At 39.2% G+C, this 20190-nt stretch overlaps 1 protein-coding gene across 8 annotated transcripts in view; it reads right to left on the reverse strand.

Moving 5' to 3' along the window:
• The window catches only part of LOC135493197 (protein Fe65 homolog), a 152247-nt gene that overhangs the window by 57410 nt on the left and 74647 nt on the right, over window positions 1-20190 (reverse strand). For 6 of the 8 annotated variants that reach the window (XM_064780272.1, XM_064780273.1, XM_064780271.1 and 3 more), the window contains one exon: window positions 19626-19649. In XM_064780272.1, coding sequence (XP_064636342.1) covers window positions 19626-19649 — 24 coding nt within the window. Of the gene's footprint in view, window positions 1-1572; window positions 1844-4683; window positions 4852-19625; window positions 19650-20190 lie in introns of those variants that run through there. The other 2 variants (XM_064780270.1, XM_064780275.1) reach the window with 2 other exon arrangements.

Here is a 20190-nt window from a genome sequence, read left to right on the forward strand (position 1 = left end):
CCAAGATGGTCAACCCACTGAAAACCTCTAACATTTGCAAGTTTTCTAAAGTTTGGTGGGACTTGGTGGGAGAAAAATTACAAAGGAATGAATACAAAGGAAGATAAAGCAGAAGGTAGCAGAAGATGAAGGAAGTTGTATTTGAAAGAAACAAATGACAGAAATATCTCCGAGTCACAAAGGAATGAAATGTCAAGAAACCCCACTACAGCATTTCATGTTCGAAACTCAAAGATTTTTCCTGAGGTGACATTTGAATTCGTGCAAGGTGCGATGATTGAATACAAGTTTTGTGACTGTCAGAAAAGAGGCAGAGTCACTTCAAAGAAGTAAAGGCTTTTGAAAGAACAAAATATAGTTTTGCAATAGGCCGTGTGATATTTGCAAAGGGTGCAAATGGCAAAGTGAGGAAGTGGCCTTTGAAAATGAAGATGTTAGCAAAGTCCAGCAAGTATTTTCGTGAAATGATTAGTATAAAGCAAAGTCATCAAAGAAAGTCATATTTTCAAATCACTATCCAAAAGTCTGATTATTTTTTCAACAAAATCCAAAGTCAGGTTGATGATAATCAAAGTTCCCAGGCCAAGAGGTCATTGTAATGTAATTCAAAGTCGCTTAAGTGAATTTTATTTCAAGTCAAAGTTCCAAAATTGATTTGAAGTTTGTTTCTTTTTCAAAGTAACAGTAGAGGAAGGCATCCATGCAACACCGAAGAGAAAGTTTTGTTCCCTGAAGTTGAAGATGTTTTCACCAAAGAAGTATTGGGTTGAAGCTGCAGGGGTCTACTCTACATGGACCAAGGGTCCTCTTAACCTCGCTAGCTAAAGTCAATGTCACCTTACCTGAACCAAGGCATGTGTACATTGTGTGGACTGATGTACATATGTGGCTTGGTTCAGGTTAGGTTGAAATTCTATACAGGTCTACAGGCTGAGGTACAAATGTGAGAAATCGATCACTTAGTCCACGAAAGCTTTGAAAATGGAGACAGGTCCGATTGAATTTATAATCCTGCAGTGTAAAGAAAGGAAGGGAAGATGTGAAATATACTAGAAGTATTAAAAGGTATATCGAAAGGGAAATAGGTTTATGTAAGATAACTCAGAATGAGAGTGTGAGAGATCTTTTAGTATTAGTTCCATGGACTCATTTTCGATTCATTCCGGATTAGAAGGAATGGAAGATGAGGTCCAGATCAAGTATCATGAACTGATTACAAATGTATGGCCAATGTAAAGTGATCTGTATGAATCACCAGTGGAGATTTTGGAAATTTCCTTGGACAAATTCCTAGCTTCTATAGCTAGCTTTTCATAACTATCATTAGCTTTCAATTTTCTGTATGTTTCTTAGTTTGATTTTTCGTTCTTGATTTCATTTCTAGATTTTTGATTTTTTCTTTTCGAATTTGGAAGTAGGATAGATTAAGAAGTAGTGTTATCCTCGATAGGGGTGATGCGTGGTAAATCCAAACCGATTTTGCAAGTATCCCAAATAGAAGAGCGGATAAATCCCAAAATCAGGACGATATCCAGCTAAGCTATCGTAGATATTGAATCATCGTGGACTTACCCTCCGTTGAGAACGTCATAGTAGCACCGTAGGATTAGGAAAGACTTGGGTAGATTTTCGGGCAGGACTGCCGGTCCACAGCAGCCTGCTCTTGGAAGGATGAAGGCACGAATGATAGCTGATTTAGACCGATCAGATTCAGGGAGGAAAGCCGAAAATAGAACGAACTGAAAATATCTGTGGGGCTCGCTAAATGCTGCAAATTCATTGGTAGTTATTTTAAGATGACATTTATTCTGCATTTTGTATATCGGAGAAGTATTGATAATCCAAATATAGGATACAAAAGGTTGACGCATCCGCCAAGGCCTTATATGGGCGATGCAGCTTAGCCTGGAGCGGAAGATAATGGCGGAAAGTTATCAGAACATTCGCCTACGTTAAAGCTACTGTGCCGCCAGTCTCCAAAGACGAGGCCAAAGAAATGTACAGGAAATGCACACAAAGACTGTAAGAAGCATCTAATCCCAGTAATGGAGAATCTGTTGGAAGTTTGACATTACATGTCTTATTCTTCAACCCTGGAGTTGCATTACTTATTGGAGTTGATGAGAAGCTTTGGAGACATTGCCATGGAGATTGGATGGAAACAAGATATCCAAGCAACACAAAGAAATAATCCATTATTCGCTGTGCACAAACCTTGCTGAGATATTTTTAACTTTTCTGTTAAATACATAGATTTTCTATAAAAGACTCCCAAATAAACAACGCCGCGCCTAAAATGGTACATTAAATCAATAGGCCTCGTCAAATTTCAAACATTTATTGTTGCAGTGTTGCTTTTGTGACGAAAATTCATCGCAAACAATGCTTCGGTAATTTCGATTTAGATATGTTAAACAGCTCTATTTCGAGAAACCAATCAGTTGGCAGCGTTCTTTTCTATTAGAGGAAAGCGACAGTTATATTTAGTAACATGTTGGCTATATTTATACAGTTAATTTGGCAGATAAAGCGAAACATGTTTAATCTTTAAGTAAGATTATCCGAAGCCAATTTTAGGGGCGGTAGTTATTTTTGTCGTCAGGCATCTTCAGAGGCGGTTGCTATTTTAAGTAACAACGAATCTAAACATAGCTTCACTGATTTAGGGTGTTGACTTCCCCAAGGGGGAATACCAACACACATACTGCTACAATTCGGGAAAGACCAGTTATTTTTAGTGTGGCTATTTATAGGTAGAGACTCGCTATATTTAGTGTCATACATGTTATTAATAGGAACCTATTGATAGAACTTTCGGCTAGACATAATTGCTGCGGATTAAGATTATTGGTATATCGAATTCAGGTCACATGACCAACACACATGCACCTAAATTTGATAACGTACCATTCTTATACGCAAAGTGTCGCGATTCTCCTAATTTTCATCAAATACATTATACCAAATTCTATCTCCACACATCTCCTAATTTTGACACATGGATGGTCCCTGATGTCATACACGTTTTCCCCTTACTCAATTCAAACATTTATTTCACTGATTCTGATACACATAGCTTATTTGATACAAGTAACAGCTTTCCTACCCACAAACATAGAAAAACCTGAATATGTCTGCACATATCTACTTAACATCTCCTGAAAACTCCTGATTTACCAAGTTCAACCACTAATTCACATATTTGGTTGAGTTCTCCCCAACTTGAATGTTTTCAAAGTGCGACTTATGCCATTTTGTCATTTACCATCAAAACTTAGCCTGTAACAGGCGGGTTTTTCTTTGCAAAGTGATTTTGAAGCCAAATCTGAACAAACATGAATCACTGGCTTTCAATGTGGCAGATTTCTTACTGAAATTGTCCATAATGACATCTTTCATTTCCTGATTGACTGCGTTTATGACACTCGTTATTTTCCGGCACATTCATCATCACTGTCATGGCGGAAATCAATGAAAGCACACGGTGAATCATACATTTCCAGCGAGACTATGGAACTGCTGTGTTAAGGAATGATCCGGAAATGTTAAAAGCATTTTGCTGTGACATCAAATTCACAGCTCCAAAACCAACCTCATCAAGAACTAAACATGGGTACCTCAAAACCTAAAACAGTACAACTGGATGGCTACATGTAGTGACTAAAACCATTATCTACTCAGCAAATTTCCCATTTAGCAACATGTCTGCCATATCAGCACTATACAAAATTTCCACATTGCACAGCAAGATGATCGATAACATCAATTCGATTTCATGCATCGTAGATGCAACTTGGATAAGAGCAGAATTCACTGATGCATTCTAAAGCAATTATAAGGGAAAAATACAAAGCGAACACCAGTTGGCGTACAATTTTTTCACCAAGAAAGCCATCAAAATTTTCTTTCAAAACGGCTCGTCAAAATTCGATTTTGTTGTCATTTACATGAGTAATCCCAATGTGCAATATGTAAATTGAAACGATATTAACAAGTAGCGCAATTACCCCACAGCACACATGTTGCTGTTTCACCGACGGTGATTATTAAATCAATTCGGGTGAATCATGCACTTTTTCATGGAGATGAGAGTCTGATGTCTGAGTGTAAATCACGCTGGCGATAAAATCGCACAGATTAGATATTAAAATCAGACAGTTTAGTCAGTAAACAAGATTGTGGCATCAACATAGATATCCTTCAGAATTTTACCTAGCTGGTCCAGCTGGATAAAGACCCAACACATTTTACGACTCTGTGATTAGACGCAGCAGCGAATATTGCTCTAATTTCCATATTGCACATCCCATCAACATCAACAAGGTATTACTCACGAGGGTGATAACCACAACCTAATCTTGATCGGCTATCTCTTGAGAGAATTCGAGCACTTCAACAACAACATGTGACTCATCATCTGATATAGATTCGGAAGGTTTTCTACGAGGAGTGGTTTTGCAACATATACTTCATAAAAGATAAATCAGGTGAATGCAGACACCAAATGCAAGTTCTTCAACCCTTATTTCAGTAGAGGAGACAATTGCAGGCTGACTGATAAAGCTGTCAATACATATATCCCAAGAAATCTTGTTTCTGAGGTAAAATGTTCTTTTGACCTTCACCTTCAAGGTCACTCTATGACCTTCAAGGTCACTGTATGGCCTTGACCGTGATACTAACCCTGTCTTGTTGTTAACCTCTCTGGCACGCTCCACCCGAACAAGGAGAACAACCGTCTCGAGGTCCGTACGTCCATGAAGTCAGCAGTGGCAACCATTGGGGTAAGAATTCAAAGGTCACAAGAAGCAGACGTATCCTTGAATGTGCAATGAGGTCAAGGTCATTGGAATACTGATAGATGTTGTTCCATGGATGGTTTCTTTGAAAAGCAGAACCAGTGTTCAAGCTAGTAAAATTACTAACTGCTGGTGTAAAGGTATTAATTAGAAATGACAGATCCAAGGACATACACAACCATTGGTATCCAAAGTAGAAAGTTTAAGCACATGAATAGTGTAAATACGGTTTGTTCAAGTATATGGATAGTGTAAAGACTGTTTTGGAAGATTTAATATTTGAGCCAAATTGACAAATATTGTTACAAAGTCAGCATGAGTTTTAATCATAGATGGAAGCATAAAATACTGAAGAAGTGTAATTGGAAGACTTGAAACACAACTTGCTAATCAGAGATCTGGGATCAATCAATTGATCAATTAATCAATCCGTCAATCAATCTATCTATCAGGCAATCAATGAATGAATGAGGATCTTTTGCAGGCTGGAGCATCTGATGAACAAATTCTTCCTTGTACACAGTGAATATTTCACATGGATGGAAATCGATTGGATTGTAGGGTTCGAAGGCACTGTAAGAATAAAGGAATTGAAGATAGTTCCGCAAATTCGAAGCACAAAACCTGAATTAACTCCACGGAAAGATCTAATTAGGAAGACAGTCATTTAATCGAATGGTTATCCTGAGGAAAGTACATTGAATAGACATTTTCCTTAGGTAAGCTCCCTGCAATATCGAATAGAAGCACATCGACTGATGAAACCACTGGAAGCCTAATCGACTGCTCATGGCAAGCAGGTGCACAATGATTACTCCTGAGAGAAATCCTATAGAAGAAGATGCTGCACACGAGAATTCAACGCCGCTACTTCTAGCTGTGCGACTAATTAAAACTAAGGCGACAATGAATATCCCTGCAGCGCAGAGCTACTATTAAACCAGCGTGTGTGCAGAAGCACTAGCACCACAAGAATGAGAAATCGGCCATCGGTTTCGGCAGCATGTTTATAATCTTTTCCTCGAAGATGTGAGTCAGTTTAAAGGGTCATGGTCGCTTCTATTAATAGCTCGGGAATATCCCCATGCGATGAGACAGGATTAGTCATAGCATATCGGGAAAGTGCCGCGCGCTGCTTCCGCAGCCAACTATTCTTGGAAGCCGTAATTTGATGTAGATGAATGTCACACATGATCAAAGGATTATTGGGAATTCAAATCTGCATATCCCAACATTCTAAATCCAGACATGTTTTTTGCATTTTCTTTCTACAGACACTTATCTGATCGGTAGCTTATAAGTTCCTTTTCATCCACACACTTTACATATGCTACATTAGAATGGTACAGTAATTTTTTTATCCCTGCTATGGCGGTATGAACCTTCTGTGAGATAGAACGATATTTTTATTTCACACAAGCTTCAGATCACCATGATGGTGAATTCGTTGGGAATTTTTTGTGTGGTTGCCACTTTGATGGAGGCCCTTTGCGAGAGTGAGAGTCTGACCTTCTCAAGCCTCTTTGCCTTGCCAAAAAAACCTTTTGATAAAGCTTGTTCAAGGCTGCATCAAAGCTGTTACCATTGAGGTGGACTGGAGCCGGTTACTTTAAGCACGAATGGTAATCTTCCTCTGTCTGGGTTCCCAATCTTGAAAGAGACGCGATTTTTGAAAATGGTAGATTGGTCTTCCATTAGCCAGTACTTACGTAGGCATTTGAGCTCATCAGAAACTGTAGTTTGATACAAATGGTCAACCTCATGATGGTCAACCTCATGATGATTTGCATCAACTTGGAACAGCAGTGGGATAAATTATTGCTTCAGTGAAACAAGCTATAGCAGACTTGTTCACCAGGAATGACTTTCAACTCAGTTTTCCAGAATGAACTGTACATTGAATACAAACTGCACACAAAATGTACATCAATTCTTTGCCAACCCAGATGAAACAGACTCGCAATAGCATCTTTTAGATCATTTAGCAAAGGAAACGCATTAGCAAAACAGAACATAAGAACCTAGATATACAAAAGTGGCAGAAAATTCTAAAGTACCAGAGGAGCATTGTTTGTCCTTTGATGGAAAGGGTAAGCAAGGTTTCAAAGAAAAATCAAAGTTCATCCAATATTTGGTCTAAAATTAGATAGAGGGGAAGAATTCTGCAGATATTGGCCTTTGATGTGCCTTATAAGGTCAACATTTGATGTGAATCGGGTCCTCAGTGTCTCTGATAGACAGTAGCACATATCATAGCTAAGTTGTACATGGAGTAATGCTGAGGCATGGTTGCTTAAGTTGAAATAGACAGAAGAGTGTTTTCAGTGTAAGTTGCTGTCTGGTATGTACAGGAATATATGCATCAAAGCGCATGTGCACAGGGTCTAGCAAGATTGGAATGCACACGAGTCATTTCACTTCGACTTAGACAGGAAATCTACACATTTTACAATAGAAATGCACAGTTAAGCAATGGCAAAGAAAGGATAGAACGACTCTTCTTCTAACGGCGTATTAGGATTTCAAAAGGCACTCCGGAATATCCGCCCGCTTTTAAAGGTCAGAAAGAGAATCCTCCATTATTGGGAAACTCCCATCTGGTAAAAACGTAGGAATGCCTATTCTATTTTCACAAAGTGACTAATATGACTTTATATGGTGGTCGGCGGAAGCTGTAACCATTATAGTAACAAAACCTCCACATTTAGTAACAAAACGACTTATTTTAAGCTTATTCTGTATTTAGTAGTTCCGAGGCTATAATTGGCTTGTTTAAAGTTCAATACAGGTTCCTAAAATGTCGTTCTGGCCTGTCTCGCGTTTCCGTTGGGGATGCCCGAAGGTTGATGCCATAATTAGCAAGTCGGAACAGACATCTGTTGTGTGTTCTTTGATGGTATTTACCATAAGATGCCTGGAGTGTCTACCGAATTTAAGAAGATATGGTATTCTTAGGTGATGGAAGCTATAATTAGCTGACAATTAGCAGCAATCACTATTTGATGCCAAATGTAAAACTTTGACTTAAGCCAATATGCTATACTTAGATAACAGATTATATAACAGCAAGACAAAAGATGACACCAAATCTACAGTAGTTCATCATCTTGTCAATCCCAACGGGTTATCCTTTATCCAAGGCTGTTACATAAATTTTACAGAAGTCCGTCGTTGCTAGCCTCAAAATACAGGAGTTGATTCATCTTTCTGTCTGACTTCACATTCAACTAGTGCCTTCCACTTGAATTCCCTATCGTTGCTGATTACAAATTTGCCATCAATTCTCCTCAGACTCCCATGACACATGATGATGAAGACAATTTATTCCCTGCCTTAGTCACTGTGTGATTAAAGAGGGGAAGTTGATGCAGCGACTTCATTTATATTGCTAGATTGCTGGGACTGAAGGGGAGAGAAGTCATTTTTTAATGTTACATCAGTGTTTTGATAAAAACAGATAATGAGGTATTGATTCCAATTAATACAGTGGCTATGGACAACAGCACATTCGCGGGACTCTTTCGTCAGAATATTTTTAAAGGTTAAAGACTTTTCAGGTTTACAATCAGATCATATAGGTTTAGGGGAGGTACATGTATCCTTTTTTGAATGCGATTGGTGTGGGTAAGGTAACAGAAAACCTGGATCAGTTCAGGTAACGCCTTCAGTACAAGGCATGAGAATGGGAATTTCGACAAGAAGTATTTCATTGATATTGATATAGTGCAGGTGTTGAGAAGAACTGGGGATCATTTTTAAACACCATTTGCACGGATAAGTTTCATCAGATCAACAGAAGTAATGCCATCAATACCGCAAGCACCAGAATGCGAATTCAACAGAACGTTATCTTTGTTGATATTGGTATATCGCTGGGCTTTTTGGTAGGAGGGATTTCTTGTATAATTTGGGCGGATAGTGACAAAAAATGTTTGACATGGATACACCATTTGGAAACAGGCAAATTTTAGGGAATTTAGCACAAATAAGGATCAGGCCTTGAAGGGGATTCTCCCTCAAAATAGACTCTGATTTTCACGTAGTACCCCCTCATTTCTCCAATTTCAGAAACCGCCTCTGCAAAATTTGATGTTTACGCAAACCATTACTCTATAACTAGCCTGTTCTATGCCTGTTCCATCACCATTATCTGAAAACTCTGACGTAAGTCACATGCAGCATCTCAGCTAGAGAGACAACACAAAGATGTTATTGATAAATTGTGTTAAATACGTAGGTACAGGCTAGAGGAAATGTACAAAACCGTAGCTATAATGCTATTGCCACTAGAGGGCACCATGTCATTAATCGATGCTCGTGCGTCACAAGATTCCGTAGGCAGATACAGCTCCTGTTACAATCAATAACTGTGATTATTTTCATGACAATAGGAGTCACTGTTGCAGTGCAAACTGTAATGTATGCATTTTCTTCTCTTTTGTGCGTTATTCAGGGAATGAAATTGAAAATATAGACATATCTGACATGTCACATCAACTTTTGAAGCAAGTAAGGACGAAATCTCGCCAAAGTTATCTTGAACTGAAACTATCTGATAAACGCATGAGAATTTCAGACATTTAATTTTCTGTCTTGCCATTTTCAACAGTCTTGCAAAAAATTCACATTAGATGATACTGAGTTTATAGTATGGTATCCAATGATGGAGCAAAACAGTTCACCATATTCAAATGTTATAAGCCACTAGTAGAAAGAAACCCAGTTCTTATCGACATCTGACATTTTCATATAACAATGAAATTTCACAGAGCATGGTAAGCAAAATACCATCGCACTTCTTGTACATACAACACATCCACCTAATACATTGGCTGGAGACATAGCAGCCAGAAAGAAATCTTGGCTTGACATTTTCAGATAACAATATACGACTTGGAGCAACACCTGACCTTTAGAAACACAGCAATTGACAAGATTGGTTGAAGAAACATGGCCACCGAGTTAGGTCGCATGGTTAGCTATGGCGGAAAATGTTACAATGTCAAGGAAAGACATACATATGAATATACTGGAAGTTATCATGTCACCTCTAATGATATCCATGTTGACCTTTTAAAGGAACATATAGCAGGAAGGAAGAGCTAAGTCAGGCTTAGTAGGACTAGGAGTGGCAAATCCAGGCTTATCAATTCAGCTCTGGATGCAATCAAAATCCGAAAATATGGATTAATCAAACATGATAGTACTTATAAAGAGTCTTTTCACGTTTTCAAAATAACCATCAACAAATTGAATTGAGTTCTGATGAAATGTTAGCAAGGACATAAACAGGAAAGAAAACGTTCCATTCAAGTAGGATAGGAGTGGGAGTCTGAAAAAAGTACCCATCCTCACAAATTTTACTTATATCAAGAGTACCCCTTACACTTTTCAAAAGCCATTCATCAACTGAATTGAATACGATATTAAGCTGAAACGAACACTCAGACATATCAGATTTTGAGCTTCTTAATCTTACCATTAGTTGATTGCTTAGAGTTGTTTTTTAAAAAAGAGGTCACATAAATCAAGTGCAAGTTGGAAAACTATCTTTTTCAACAAATTAAATGATCATAAATCAATGACATCCTATTAAAGGGGTACAAGTAGGTACATCATAATAAACTAATTAACTTTAATATAATCAACTATTTGGGAAAAGCCCCAAACATAGTCACATTATCAAACTAAATTTAGCAACGGAAGTCCTAAGACCTTGATAAAGGGATGATGACTATTTGGGAAAAGTACCAAACAAGAATAGTCACATTATCAAATTGAATTCAGTGACGGAACTCCTAAGACCTTGACGAAGGGATGAATAATATATACAAAAGGGTATGACTGAGAATATACCCCACAGTAGTAACTCATAACCTTTATGATATACATGATAAACCAGGAAGACGTCGTCGGCCTTCTTGAATCCCGCAAAGGAGACAGGAAAGAAGTGAGCTGGTGCATTGCTTTGATCAACCCACGATTTCCACCTCAAGTGCGAGAAAACGAAAGGAACTACCAGTATAAGCCATCTAGTCGAAGGCTTCACTTCCCACGCAGGGCTGGGATCGCTACTGATGACATTTGGTTCACCACATAATGAGGTAGCTCAGATTCCTGAGCAATATGGTACGCAAAACAGCCCTTACGAAAATGAATCCCGAAAAAAATGAATTCTGAAAAATTTTGAGCAGAAAAAAAGTGGAAGGGAATAGACATGAGCCAGTAATGAAATAGATTTTCAGCCATCCCGGAGAAATTTGTTTCTATTTCGTGTTAAACTTATCAAATTCTTCTCGCCATTCTCTCTCAATATCTTTGATAAAGTAAGTGAGTGACCGCCATCTCACCTGAATCTCTCCAATTAATATGGCGAACATGATCTCTTCTGTAGTTACCATGGTTACACAATGTCTGGCTGATTCCGTCAGAGTCTAAGTCCCGCCAGAAAGGCAATATATTCGGATATTGATAGCTTGGGTCAGGGTAGTGGTTGTGGGATGGGCTGAAGTGACCTTGGTTGGAAACGGGTTAACCTGGTAACAGGCACATTTAAAAGTCGGCCAGGGCGCTAATGATTTCATAAATTTTGAATTAAAACAGAATTTCATCAGGCTTTTAATCACATCTTCTACCCTGCCCCAAGCTGAGTTGCCAATACTATTTTAAGGACTTTGAATCAGCACTTAGCAGAAATCTGAAACAAACTTTCATGATTTTGATTTCGTTTCAGGCTGGAAGAGTGCCCAGTTCTAAGTTTTGTGGTCCCTGTGGTCTCAAGAAACCAGAAGGACAACCTTTAAGGTGACCAGGACAAATAGACAGATGACAGCATAACTGTCCAAAAAGAAGCTTTCAAATTTCAAATTCTGAACAAATGGCCCTGGCCTTTAAGCGATGTAAATTTCACCCGAGTGACATCTTCGAATGATGTACAAACCAACACCTTTGGTCATCAATGACGTCAAACTCACAAATGATGATGCTGATGATGTCGGGAACAGCAGATACTGAATTTTACTTGAGTGACATCTGTGAATGATGGATGAAACTAACACCTTCGGTCTACAATGACGTTGAGATGATGATGAGCATAATCCATAGCAAGCGTGGATACCAATTTTTTCTGTAGTGCCACCTGGGAGAGATGTGTCAAACCAACACAATACAATGACTATAGGATAACGAGATGACATTTAGCACTTGAGTCGGAGCAAAAAGCTTCAATAATTGCTTCCTAGGTGGCAGCAGTGAGACCGGAGGAAGACTGGCGTTAATTGTCATAACTGAAGCAGTTCTTATCAATGTTTATTTCAGGGGGTGTCGCTGTAGAATTGAAAACCATCCATCAAAAAACCTCCACAATGAAAATCAGCAGTGTTTTCTGCCGTTTATTTTAGCCAGGTGGGCTACCAGACCAAAATATAGTATCAACTTTTACCACCTGAAAAAAAAGGCACCAGACCAAAGTCCTTGAAGATGTGATGGTTTTTCTACAGACCACCATGCTAAAAATTCTTTACCACCAGGCTAATGAAAGTCTAATGAAAAGCTAAGCTCACCACCAAAAGGAAAATACAATGTACTCCAAAGACATTAATAGCTTAATAAGTTGAACACACTCTCGAAAATATCAAATTGATTGACTTCACCTCATACCACATCTAATCATTTTTTTACTAATTACCTCCGAGCTAATTAACGAAGGCCATTCACTGCCTGTCCATCAAAACCGCACAGCACGCAATGTTTCATCTTGGCACGCGATGCACGAGAGATGAGGGAATCCCCCGAGACTAAAACGAAACTTGCCATATTATCGTCTTAAATTTGTTTGAAATATTCAATAATCCTGCTCTCAAAGGTGAGCACGAGTTAAAATCTAGTCAACAAAGTTTTCTTCTCGATGCCAGTTTTTTAAGGCGTGGATGTTATTTTGAGTATTTGGTGTTTTTCAAACTGAATTGCGGCCGTAACTGTCATTAGCGATCTGATGAGGTCAGACCCCCAGGGGGCATTCATCACCCGCCTTTTAAGAAGTTCGTGCTCGTGAAAGTCATTAGATGAAGCCCGCATGAAAGTCATTAAGAGAGTACGCTAAGTCCATCTTTGCTTCTGCTGATGTTTTCTGATGCAGGAAGAGTTTTGAAGCTTCCCAAGTTAGCTCAACTCAGTGCGACCATCACTGGTGTCCACAACAACAAGCTGGTATGCTCGGGCAATACTCTGTCAGTTGTAAGAGAGTGACATAGATGGAGCTACCGTACTCTAAAGCCCTTGCCCTTCCAAGAGTTCAGAACTGAAAGTGCTATTTGGCCAAACCCTGAAGACCCATGTCTACAATCTCTATAACAAGTCAAAATCTCGATAACTCAAATCTATTTCATAAGATAGTTATGAAAATGACATCGGGCCAATCAAATGCTTCAACTTAGTATCAAGAATGTAACCAATTAGAAATCACATCACGGCACTTAGAATTTCGAAATCAAAAATTTTCTCAAATGCCATAGTTCCTATTCAAAAAGATGGTCAGGTGTTTTTCCAATGTGATCCTTTGAAACTGGATTATGTAACTGTCTGCAAGCTTTTGGTGTTCTTCACAACTTGTCACCTTGCCAATGCATTAACATTGTCTTTGAATTGCCCAAAGCGGACTTCTCAGACATGACAACCAAGAAAAATATAACATCGTCTTTTATGACAGATGCCACAACACCCCTCTAGGCCTAAGAAGTCTAAAGCAATGCGATAAGATGATAAATAATTCCCACATAGCAGCTCAGTATTGATTTCCTTGTTTCCCATAACCATGGCAACGAGAATAAATATTCTTGGTCACATTTTCGGAGATGCGAGGCCTGTTTTCATTGTATATCATTTGTATTATTATCATCTGGATTTAGGCCAAATACCACAATGTCTATGGCAATTATGAATATGGACCACCAAACATTCAAAATCTCATTTTATAATGGATGGCTTAGATACACTGCCAAACAGAAACCCTATTTATCAAACTCTGTTCAAATATTTTAAACAAGGCTGCGTCCCTATGGCGAGAAATAAATCAAATATGGTATTGGATGAGTACACCCAGATGAAATTTCATACCCAAGTGAATATTGCCTGAGATTATTGGGCCTAAAAAGGAAGAAAAAGTCGAAACTCAGCAAAATTTGTCCCAAATGCACTAATTAAAATAAGACAAACTATCTTACAATCCAGGCCAATTTTTGGCACAACCCGGTGACGGTGTGGCAAAAATTACCGTCCCCCATATTGACCAAGTATAACAGACTCCCTACATTGTAGTACAAACATCATGATTAATGGAAGTGGGATTAAGTTGCGGTGTATATGCTTGTCGGCAGCCTCTTTGGGATGACTGAACCGACCTCCTGAGGACTGGAGTTCGTGATCTAATACACTAGAATAAGAAATGGTGCTTGCGGTACCTTATATTTCTGATATGGCTGCTGCAAGGCTTGGCGAAGTGCATACCACGAGATCAAGCATATTTTATTGCAAATATCTAGAAGTGATGAAGGGGCAGTGTAGATTGATGAAAAAGGCACATCTTTTTTATGAAGTCCTTAGAGTAACTTAGAAAGGACGCTTTATCATCTTCAAAGAATCTTAAGCAAATGTAAATTGATATGGGGACCAAACTCGACCACTACACCAACATGTTGTCAATGATCTGTTAGTCACCCCTAAGTATCGGACAAACGCAGCCCATTCCGGTCATACATCACTTCCACTGACAAGGGAAATAAATGAAATGTTCCAATGACCATCATGTCATGGCGGGTACGAGCGTTCTCACGGGCCACATCAATAGGCGAAAAAGGTAATTATTGCGGGTATATAGAATGTTACCCTGGCGGCTGGCGGACAACATCATCGACTTGCCATGTGGCCAGTTCTGCTCAAAATACATTCAGTTGATGCTCAATTCTGGGAACCAATCACACAAATTGTGGTGACGTATGTGAAAGACATATGGAACGAGACATAATGGGTATTGAGGGGAAAACATGAGCGAACTAACTAGTTCACTGATTGTTTCAGAGAGAAAGTTGTAGTCTTAGCATGTGACAGCCAAATCGCCAAGGAAGATTCAATTCTCAATAGGGACTTTTGAAGTTGAAGGTCGTGGTGTCATGGTCAAATCATGGTAATGTACATGAATACCTTTGGCCAGGCATTTGTCAAATGTTACACTTCATTTTAGGGTTCAAGTGTGATGAAGAGAAAGACTAAGGTGACAGAATATCGTAACTCACACATATTTGGCTCATGATATTTGCCACCCCAGAAAATATATGAGCTACCAGTAACTATTATCACCTCAACTTTTGAAATAAATCAACATCGAAGCCCTTCTCTTGTCAGTGTTTTTCTAGTAATCTGTTGCTCTTTTCCTAACAGTTTTTTGTCTCAGCCACCATAAAAATCTGATGGCCTCATAGACAAACCTCAATGATCATATAATCCATGATATCAGCCCTATTCCTAGTCACCAGTAGCTTCCCTTCTGGCCATTACCCCACCTTCCTGCCCGGTGGCCCAGACAACATTGACAGACTCGGGTTATAAAGCGTTATTTATGGCCGGCTTTCATTCTGCTTTCATGTCATGATCACATCGTTTTGGCAAGAATCCAAACGAAAGTGTCGGATTATATTTTTTATGTGACATGTTGCAACAGGGATTTTCGGAAGAGGGCTGCAAGGATTTCAAGGTGCAGAGAAGAAGGATTTACAGCCCCCAGATAGTCCCATACAAATCTATATATGAGACAACTCGATATTTCAAGGAAGAGAGCAGCTTCCTCAGGCAACTCTTCCCTCGTCACCTCCCCCTCCCCCCCCCTCCGCCGTCAAAAATACAGACACCCCATATGTGCGACAACTCAAGATGTCAAAGGAGCGAGCAATTACCCTATTTGTAGCCAGCCCTAAATCACCTCGCAACAAGCCTCAAGGGTGTCGCGACTATTACTGCTCTTAAATATTTAAACTGATTCTTCGCGACTTTTGCGCGTTATGTATGGCACTCGACGAGGGAAAGGCATCGTTGGATAAAGAATGACTTCCTGAATGTGTCAGACACTTTGACTCACTGATGGAACTGATGAAAGGGAAGCAAAATACTGTGAGAGAATGTTCTGCAGTAGTAACTTCTTGATAGATTTCGCTTGAAATGCGGTTGAAGAAACATTTTTGATCAAAAAACTCTCATAAAACCCACCTAAATGTGGCTTAATGCATTCTATCCAACACAATCTAAAATCTCACTTCACAAAGGTGACTGGCACATTTAGTGCTATATGCCACGAGAGCTGAAAAAATCATAAGAGAAACCAACTTAAAATCACATTTTGTACCCGAAGTGATAACAAATGCAGTGATGTCTAAGTACCATTTATTTCAAGAGTACATTAGGCTTAAGATTGGCATTCAAAGCGTTCACCCCTTAATTCCATTTAACGATGCTGAAAGCCATTGCTGTTCAAGTAATGTTTTTTTGCCATAGTGAAACTGTCTGTGATAAATGCGTGTGAACCATTCGTGAAACTCAGATTTAAATGGCTTGAAGTGTATGTACAAGGTTCTGAGAGTTGCTGTTTGGCCAAATCTGTTCGATAAGACAATTTCGAGCTAACATAACAGAATTGCCATCTTCTGTTTGACATTCTTAAGTCTGTAAGTTGCCTTGCCAAAATTTGCATTAACACTCAGTCCCACTGTCATTCTTTATCTCACCAGTATTTTGGAAGACCAACCACATAAACGAACTAAAGCAGTATTTGATCGTGCTTCAAGCATGTGATCATGAACACTGGTGGCAGCAATTAAAATTGCTTGTCTGCAAAGCGCTTACAAATACTATTGTTGGTTAGGAGGGACAACATCGTCTGGTACTGACTGCGACAAGTTCAGACTCAGAGTTAAGAAGATATATTGGTCATTTTTTCCTTCATGTTGCTTGTTACATGGTCAGAACAATTGACAGCAGGAGAGGAAATTAACATGCCTGTTCTTGACAAGTTCTGAGGCAGACGGGGATAATTAGACTGGTAAATAGGAACTGAAGTGGTGCAGAGAACAGAATTGATGAGACGGGTTCTGGTTTTTTCATATGAACATATATGAAAGCCCTTTTCTCTTTTTATGGAAAAGATAATCTCACTCTCAGACAGAAATTTGCAAAGAATTCTCTACAATACATCCAAACCTAGGAAAGATCCAAGAGTGACAGAGAAAGCCTTGGTCTTTTATGCAAATTGCCCCAAATTTGTTGTCAATTTACAAAGAATATTCTTCAACAGGAAGGGGGAAACACATAGAGTGACAATCCCTGGATGCATGCTGGGGAACCAGCACTGAAAAGGATTCTTTCTACAATAAAGCGACATCGAGTCACTCAACCCAATGCAACTGACTCAAAACTACTACACATAAGGCAATAAAGAATGGTTACGCCTTTTTGTACAAAGGACCAAAAAAAACTCATTAAGTTCACTATAGCAGGTAATTTCCTTCAATACAAAAAGGACCTTTCATCCAATGATTCCCGCCTTTCGAACAAGATTGCTCAAAGACGCTACACCAAAGGCTACAAGAAACCATTACATCAGAAGTCAGCATGTTACCGACTTTTTCCAACTGACCATTGCATCTTTTATGGCAGTTTTTCCCATACAGAATGACCATTTTATCAGCCGAGCTCCGCACCATTGATTTTTTTTCCCCGCAAAGAAATTGCGACTTTTACCTCGATTTTTTCCAACGCTGTTGCCCATTAACTCCCACCAGGGATCTTGGTGTTCCGTCATGCTCTTAAACAACGTCAGCCAATGAATTACTAGGTTGATCATTGGCGATTTGTATTCACGGAGAATATACGCCATTGTTTACTGCTGCGCGCAGTTATTAGGGCGTCAACAACGCTCTGGTCATACGTCAAAGAACTCAAGGCAAAAAAAAACTTGTGTCAGAACGTAATCGTTTCTTGTAGCTATAGAACAGGCTTGACCACATAACTGTTTCTTGCAGCTTGAAGGAGCTTGACTATTCCACACTAAGTATAGGCAAACTATCTTGCACATTTCTTGAAGAAAGCTGTTCAAAAAGTATGAATCATTCCACTCTATTGCTCTTCTGTCGAAGATTAAATGAGCTTTACTAAGCTTGATATTTTGGCTGTAGTTCGTAACAACTATAGGATCCCTTCAAATCAACAGCCACCACAGTCGAAGTCAGAAAAACTGACCACAATAAAGTCAATTCGCATGGAAAAACATAATAAATCGTCAATGACAGTCAGAGGAGGCAGTTTTGCAATAAATCTTCCTTCATGGTGATGATTTTCATGAAATCTATGATAGCAAATGCCATACATCACAATCACGGACAACGGTGCAAAGCAATGTTTCTTTTGGCCGTCGAGAACGAATTTGGTTCCTGGTCATCCATCCTGCCTTGCTGTGTCCTAAAAATCAGAAAGCAATACAGGAAAACAACCCAAGTGCACCAAAACACTCAGCAGACACTTAACAGATACAAACACAAATTCTGAAGTAGAGCTACACATATATGACAGTCGTTATCGGTTCCTCGACTCATTAACTTTTTTTTTCAGTCTTACTTAAATTTCAAAAGCAATTCCTATATTTCTACTGAAAAAATATCTTTTTAATGTAGAGCAGCAATTTGCAATTTGTGTTTGATTGTGAATGTGACAAAAAACGTTGCATCGTTCAGGGAAGCTTGCAACAATGCCGCCTCGATTCAAAGCACCAACCACCTCCTCGGCAGTCGATCTTGATGCCCAATCCCCGATGAAAACGGAAATTACACGAACTCTACAAGCCCTATTAAGCGCTATCTTGTAAGAATGCAGCAATTTTCTTTCAAGGGGCCTCATCTCGAGAGGCGGACACGACATGAAAGTCCATCCATTCTTCAATGGTTGAAGAGGGAAGCTGTACTGTTCAATATCTGCTTCATGTAAATACACAGAGCAATCCAATAATATGGAGGAATTTACATTGTAATGTTACTTTGCAACTTGATGCTGTCTGGTTGCAGTTTTCCAAAAGGTGTCGACAGATAATTCAACTAAGGCAATCAATAAATTCTCTCACTCTCTACTTATGGGGCTCAGATCCGCACACCACCTCGACTAATGCCTTCTCACCATAATTCACCTCCCCAGACTCTCCTCAGTATGATCCTGATAAGTCTTATAAATGTCTCCATAAATCAGCTGGCGTTCCGTCTCACACATATCCGTCTGCAGAATGTCAGGAGCAGGTCGCAGTGATTGGATCACAACCTCAAGGCTCGGCTCAGAATGTCATGGCCGATAATGCGCTGAAGAAACCCTCAAATGTGATCAAAGTCCACTTTCTGCTTATTAAGAGCGCTGAGCTGTGCACCTGTAAGGGTGTCACAGGAATAACTTGCTATAAAAACAGGCATACAGTGCTATACAGACAGGAAAGCAGTCCAATGGTGATATTCTTGGTTATTTAAGGTGAACAAGGACACATTTTGTCATGTCGCCGATACAAAAATGTGCTGAAGTGGTAGTGGAATACCCTGCATAACAGAGGAATATGATCAATGGGCTCTTCTATCAGCATGTATAGCAAGGGACGGTTGTAAACAGCGTGATGAGGTGTTGACCCTTGTATGACATCAAATCAGCAGTCACAAGGAATGATGCAGGGTTCACTGCGGGATGTTTTAGCAAATCTTGTTGCAAGAAGATGCAGGGCTGTTGTCTTAGCAGAATGAGAAAGTAACAACCTACCTTCAACTTGTTGAAATGGATTATCTGAAAGTAGAAAGAAAACGTCCATAAGGCAAAAGTTATCTCTAAATCAAGAGAAAGGAACAATGAGCAGCATACCTGGTTTGACCCAGACGAAGAAGTCCAGAAATTGACAAAGTAAATCTGTGTTTTTTCAATAAGACCTTGAGAATTTCCTCAAACATTGATGAAAATATGGCCTGGTGGGCTAACACTGCTGTCAAAACAAACCAAGGCACACACTTTTTTTCGTTGAAGTTTTCCAAAAGGCAATAATCTGTTTTTCCTAGAAGTAGCGATATTTATTATTTGATACAATGTCAGGAAACAAGTATTTTGTTATTTGCAGATTATTCTTATGTCTCGAACATTGAAAGCCTTTTTTATGTTTTCTGCAGATGCTTGTCATGCTGACATTTACCATACTTGTAAAGGAAATGGATATTGGCTGTTTCACCTTTTTGATATCCTGAACAAAGAAAGTAACGGTTATTTTATTTTTCATCAGCTAGCGACAGCAGATTACTGGCTCTGTCCGACAACTGGGACCAAATTATGGCCTCAC

Source organism: Lineus longissimus, chromosome 9 (genome assembly GCF_910592395.1).
Source record: "Lineus longissimus chromosome 9, tnLinLong1.2, whole genome shotgun sequence".
Taxonomy (NCBI): domain Eukaryota; kingdom Metazoa; phylum Nemertea; class Pilidiophora; order Heteronemertea; family Lineidae; genus Lineus; species Lineus longissimus.